The 6,052-nt window shown below is 46.4% G+C and overlaps 1 protein-coding gene across 6 annotated transcripts in view; it reads left to right on the plus strand.

Moving 5' to 3' along the window:
* Positions 1 to 6,052, plus strand: part of LOC135200981 (uncharacterized) — a 121,785-nt gene that overhangs the window by 103,839 nt on the left and 11,894 nt on the right. Inside the window, exon 24 of one of the 6 annotated variants that reach the window (XR_010311418.1) lies at positions 4,136 to 4,268. The exons of 4 other annotated variants lie outside the window; for them this stretch is intronic. Coding sequence is in view for 1 of the 2 variants with exons in the window: in XM_064229770.1 (XP_064085840.1) it covers positions 4,136 to 4,224 (89 nt within the window). In the remaining variant the exon portion in view is untranslated. Of the gene's footprint in view, positions 1 to 4,135; positions 4,327 to 6,052 lie in introns of those variants that run through there. One more of the 6 variants, XM_064229770.1, reaches the window with a different exon arrangement.

Genomic DNA, 6,052 nt, shown 5'->3' on the forward strand with positions numbered 1-6,052 from the left:
AATTCGTTTCTCTAGGAAGGTTGCATCTCAGACCTCTCCAATTCTTCCTTTACTGGAACTGGAGGTGTCTCTCTCTAGACCTGGAATTCTCCTTCAGGATATCAAAAGGAATCAAGAAGGACCTTCTGTGGTGGACAGATCCTCTCCGATTTGCAGAAGGTCTGTCTCTGTACATGCCAAACCCGAACCAAGTATTGTTTTTTTCCGACGCGTCGGAGACGGTTGGGGTGCGACCCTAGGGTCAAGAGAAGTGTCAGGCACCTGGGAGGGGGAACAGGTGTCCTGGCACATCAACAACAAAGAGTTGATGGCAGTGTGGTTGGCGTTAAAAGCCTTCGAGCCCCACGTCCGAAATGCTATAGTTCAGGTCAACTCGGACAACACCACAGCCTTGGCTTACATAAGAAAGCAGGGGGGGACACACTCTTTCTCCCTGTACGAAACAGCGAAGGACTTGCTGTTGTGGTCTCAGGCAAGGAAGATCGTTTCTCCTCACCAGGTTCGTACAGGGAGAAAGGAATGTCAGAGCCGATCTCCTGAGCAGGAGGAATCAAGTGCTCCCCTCGGAGTGGACTCTGCACTCAGAAGTTTGCCAGGACCTGTGGAGGTTATTTATGGGCAGACCTCATATCGACCTTTTTGCGACAGCAAAGAACAAGAGAATAGACCTCTACTGCTCCCCGATCTCGGACCCAGGAGCAGTGTCAGTCGATGCTTTCCTTCTAGACTGGAGAGGTCTGGACGTCTATGCTTTTCCCCTCCTCCATTCAAGATTCTGAGTCAAACACTCAGAAAGTTTGCGGCCTCGGAAGCGACAAGAATGACGCTGGTAAGCTCCATTCTGGCCCGCCCAAGATTGGTTCACAGAGGTACTGGAATGGCTAGTGGACTTTTCCAAGAGCTCTTCCACAAAGAGTAGATCTGCTCAGACAACCCCACTTCGACAGGTATCACAGAAACCTCCCCGCTCTCAATCTGACTGGCTTTCGACTGTCAAAAGTCTTGTCAGAGCGAAGGGGTTTTCAGCTAAGGCAGCGAAGGCTATCGCATCAGCTAGAAGGCCCTCTACCCTTAGTGTCTACCAGTCGAAGTGGGACGTCTTTCGCCGTTGGTGCAGAAACTAGAAGCTTTCCTCTTCCAGTACCTCTGTGACCCAAATCGCAGATTTCCTGGTTTTCTCGGGGAAAAATTGCGCGGTCTTGCAGTTTTCGACCAATCAAAGGACATCGGAGCATGTTAACAGCTTGTGTTTAGGCACAGGAATTTAGATATCTCCAACAACAAAGATCTACATGATCTGCTAAGATCTTTTGAAACTTGCAAGAAAACCCTTGTCTCAAATTCCGAGCTGGAACCTGGATGTGGTTCTTCGTTTCCTGAGGTCCTCAAAGTTCGAACCTCCCCAGTCATCTTCTTTCAAGGATCTTACGAAGAAAGGCCTCTGTTTCTTTTGGTTTTAGCATCTGCCAAAAGAGTTAGTGAGCTTCATGCTCTTAGAAGGAAGGGTAGGTTTACAAACAGATTCCGTGATTTGTTCATTCCTTCCTCTTTTCTAGCTAAGAACGAGAACCCCTCAAATCCTTGGGCCAAGGAGTTTTGAGGTTCCAGGCTTAGCTCCCCTGGTAGGGGAAGAGCCAGAAAGAACTCTTTGCCCTGTGAGGACTTTAAGATACTACCTCCAGCGGAAGAAGTCTCTTAAGGGCATTAAGGACAGACTTTGGTGCTCTGTAAAGGATCCCAGTAGACCATTGTCTAAAAATGCTTTGTCCTTCTTTATTAGAAGCCTCGTGAAGGAAGCACATTTGGCTTGCGGTGAGGATCAATTCAAGCTTTTGAAAGTCAAGGCTCACGAGGTAAGAGCCATTGCGACGTCCTTGGCTTTCAACAAGAATATGTCACTCCAGAATCTGATGAAAGCAACATCTGGAGATGCAATTCAGTATTCGCGAACCACTACCTTAGAGACGTCAAGATTACTTACGAGAAGTGCTTCGCGTTAGGCCCGTATGTATCGGCGGAATTCGGTGCTGGGGCAGGGAGCTGAAGCATATCCTTTGTAAATTTTTTCCCTATTGTTTGTGTTGTGTTTTTATGGTTGTTTGAAAGAAAGAGTGCGGGTAGGCATCTCTTTCTATTCGTATTGCTAACATTTAGAATGGTTAGGTGATCTGTTTGTGCTAGAGCTCCCTGCATTGGTAGTGGTCAGGCTCTGTCATTTAGAGGGCGAATCCCATTGACATGATCCGACTTGGATTCTACTGAGTAAGTGGATATCAATCCCTTCGGTAGACCCAAAGAGTCTTTTCAGCTGAGGTCACGCCTCGCTGTAGCTCTTCAGGCTTTGCAGACTAATAGACAGTAACTATGAAGTCTTCAGCCTTATCAGGTAAGAACCAAGGTTTGTTAGTATCCTACAACAGATGTTGTTTCCCCTTTTTCCTTGTTACCTCTGTCTTTTTCCTCCACCAAGGGTGTCAATCAGCTAAGTATATATCTGGCAGGAAAGTTCATGTACAAAAATGATATTGTTATTTTTTACAATAAAAGTTTTTGTACCATACTTAACCTGGGCAAGATATATACGATTGATGGCCCTCCCAGCCTCCCCTCAGGAGACAGGTGGAAGAAAAATTATGACTGGAAAGGGGGATTGGTTCATACACCTGCCACCCAGCGGCGGGTGGGGTAGATCACCTGACCTACCTGTCGCATTTGCCGCGAGTTTTGAATTCTGTTCGTTGAACGTCAGAGACGTAAGCTAAAGTATTATACGCCAGGTAAGTATGTACAAAACTTTATTGTATTAAAATAACAATATCATTTTGTTTTTTCAAATTGCCGATCGTCGGGAGGATAGATCCCCAATAATTAATTGGAATAGCAGAGAGAGGGGCGGGGCTCTATCATTGATATCCTCCCCTGAAGCGCTTTGTAAGTCTAGGCTTGACTGGTGAGGGCAACTCTTCCACCTCTTCAGTGAAATTAATTCTACTGTCATATTTACATCTATTTGGTTCGTAAGAAATTAATTCATGCAAAATCCCGTTGGGTAGAGAAAGAAATTCTAACTCTCTCGTCCCAACCTTACGATAGACTGCTAATAGCCTATCAAATACATGTGATATACTAATATCGAGATAGGCACGAACGCCCTCTTGAGCTGGGGAGGGGGTGTGATATATTTTGAAACAACCTTTGTCTAACCCCAGACTTACCCCAGGGTATGTCATGAGCGCTTTTGGCACCTCTACGAACCAATAACTCTAATACTAACAGTAGAACACATAAAATAGGTACATTTAATGCACAAAATCTTTTGATTTATGATAATGTAGACGAGATATATGTATACCAAAATTCTATGCGTTCAGATGCTGATGCTCATGAAATGGCAGGCACGCCGACGGCCCTGCAATACCTTTTTACAGGGCGGAAGGCTAATTTGGAAAGCCTTGCAACTGTATAAGTTACGAAAACACAAATTGGGGTACTCAACTTCGATGAAGGAGGAAGATCAGCAGATGCCATCTCGAATTAATCAGCAATTAATCACAAAAACACGAGCAAGAAAAAACAGCGTGGAAGTAGTTCCTCGTCTAAAACAGGAATGCAGATGGCACTCGGGTCGGGTAGAAGTAGCGGTGGTGAGGGGGAGGAAGTGGCCTTTGGGACGGCTCTCTCTATGAGAAGGGTTTTGGAAAGGAATCCTCTAATTGGCAGAGGACCTGTGAATAGTGGCTTCCACTCGCCTTGTACTTTATACCCCACACCCTTAGGGTGCTTGCACGAGGGTAGTAACCTCAGCATACCATGCTAGCTTTTTTCTCTGGTATATTTAGAATCTATTTATGCTAGAAAAGTCAGCTACAGGAACTTTTCTTCGGCAAACACAGGTCGAACCCAGAAAAATGTTTTGGTTATAGTATGTAGAAAAAATGAAAATTTTTAACAAATGTAAGTACATATATTAAAGAGTAATATACAATGAACTATGTAACTTATTTTAGTAATTTTTTTTAGTATTCTGTAAGTCAAAAAAATCACTAGAATATTTGACTTCTGTCTTATTTAGCAATAAAGACATGAGCGTCAATTGAAACACTGTAATATCTGAAATGGCCTTTCTTTGTTTTAGGTCGTAAACTACAAGATGGATTGTTTGCCGCTGTTGGAGAGTCTCGGAAGCTCGTGGGGTCTGTCAAGCCTGGGTGTCAATACCGATAATCCTGGATCGTGCAGAGTGAGGGCAGCAACTGAATGTGTTGTTGTTTATCACCTTACAGCTGCTTTGAAGCTGCAGCTGAAAGAAGTAAACATGCTTCACTCTTATGTAAGGGAATGTTCTTAAGGATTTCTCAGTTGTTCCGATACGTAATACAAACCATCGGTCCTTTAACAATAGGAAGTAGCTAGCGGCAGCTGGAACGGTCGTAAGCTTCGAACAAGGGGAGAACGGTAGTTAACTGCTTGTCCGACAGTCGCGCGGCTGGGAGGTAAACAAATCACTTTTGCTTTCGGCCGCGGGTGTGAAGGACGTGTTCGTCATCGCTCTCTGCCCGCTTCATCGTCGTATGCTTTGTTTATATTGTGTTTTCTACTAATGGTTTGTTTGACTTGAAAATGAAACTGTAAGTACACTGTTTTCATTTTCATTACTTAATTATGAACCAACATGGAGCTATCGCCGTAGATGCGGCGATTTCCTCTCTTTTCATGAATTGAACCCTTGAATTATGTCTCGGTGCCGGGGGCGGGCGCGCTCGCGCCGAGTCATGTATTTTGGGCGAAAGTGTGTAATTGAAAAATGTAAGTACTCTTTTCATTATATTTTTGCCCTGTGCGTTCGTTACCGAAGAGTGTGTTGCGCTCGGCACGAGCCTTTTTATTTTGTATAATAGAATGCAATGAAAGTGGATTCGCAATTGCAATATTCTTTTCATTTTCATTTATTTATTTGCATGAAATTTAATTTGGATCAATTTTCGTTCTTCTTACCCGGGAATTGATCCTTACGACTATTTTATGTGAAAGTGAAATCGCAAGTGCAGTATTCTGTTTCATTTTCATATATATTTTATGATAGCATCATATTATTTGGATCAAGTTTCCGTTCTTACCCGGGAATTGATCTTTTCCCCTTTAAGTTCTATGAAGTGAATCGAGGGCAGTATTCTGTTTCATTTTCATATTACTTTTCACTGCTGTGCGGGGGTAGGGGAAGCGAAGGTCTGCCAGGAAGTCGTCGGAAAGCTCTCCCGCGACTCCCTTGGTATCCGATTCTTCGTCTTCCTTCCTGCCCCCCGCTCAGCTTCTTCGTTGTATTTTGTATTTTGGGGGTCTTCCTTGCGTTTCGTGGGGTGGGGCATGTCTTCCCCCCGTGCGTGAGGGAACCCCTCTTACTAATCTATCTATGTTACCGCAGGTGCTACATCCGTGGGAGACGACCTTGGACAGGTATGGACCACCGCGGCGGCAAGGCGTGCTAGCATCCACGGGCTGCTGCAGCGTCTAGCGAGGTCTGGGGCGGTCTCCACTACTACCACGGCCGCTTATGCTGCTCCCCCACCCCCCTCCTGGTCTACACTCCCCCATGCTGTGTCGGTGACGCCGTCTTGCCGCTACTAGGGCTGCCGCCGTACCGAGGTGGGGTTGCCGCCGCCGCCTGTTTTTCTTCGTGTTGGCTGCCCCAGACTTCCGCTGTTCCAGCAGCTCGCCCCTGGACCGGCCGCCAGTACCCAGGTTCCGCTGGCTGCCGATGATTCTACGAGGCGATCGCTGGCCTGCCGTACCTGCCGCTGATGTGATTCCCGCTGTGGCTTGGCTGTCCTTCTGGGTCTACCGCTGCCGCTGTTCCTGGCCGCTCCTGAGCTGGTTGCTGTTCCTGTCGATCCTGGTTCCTGAGCCTGTCCATGCTGGTCCTGCCCACGGTGTGTCTTCCCAGTCCCAGGTCCTTCCGGACAGGTGCAGTCGGGCCGTGTTGCTTCGGCAATAGCCCCGGCTCCGGCCTGGATGGAGGACCTGACAACTGTCCTGCGTGAGCTGACGGGAAGGA

This window comes from Macrobrachium nipponense, chromosome 27, assembly GCF_015104395.2.
Source record: "Macrobrachium nipponense isolate FS-2020 chromosome 27, ASM1510439v2, whole genome shotgun sequence".
Classification (NCBI taxonomy): Eukaryota; Metazoa; Arthropoda; class Malacostraca; order Decapoda; family Palaemonidae; genus Macrobrachium; species Macrobrachium nipponense.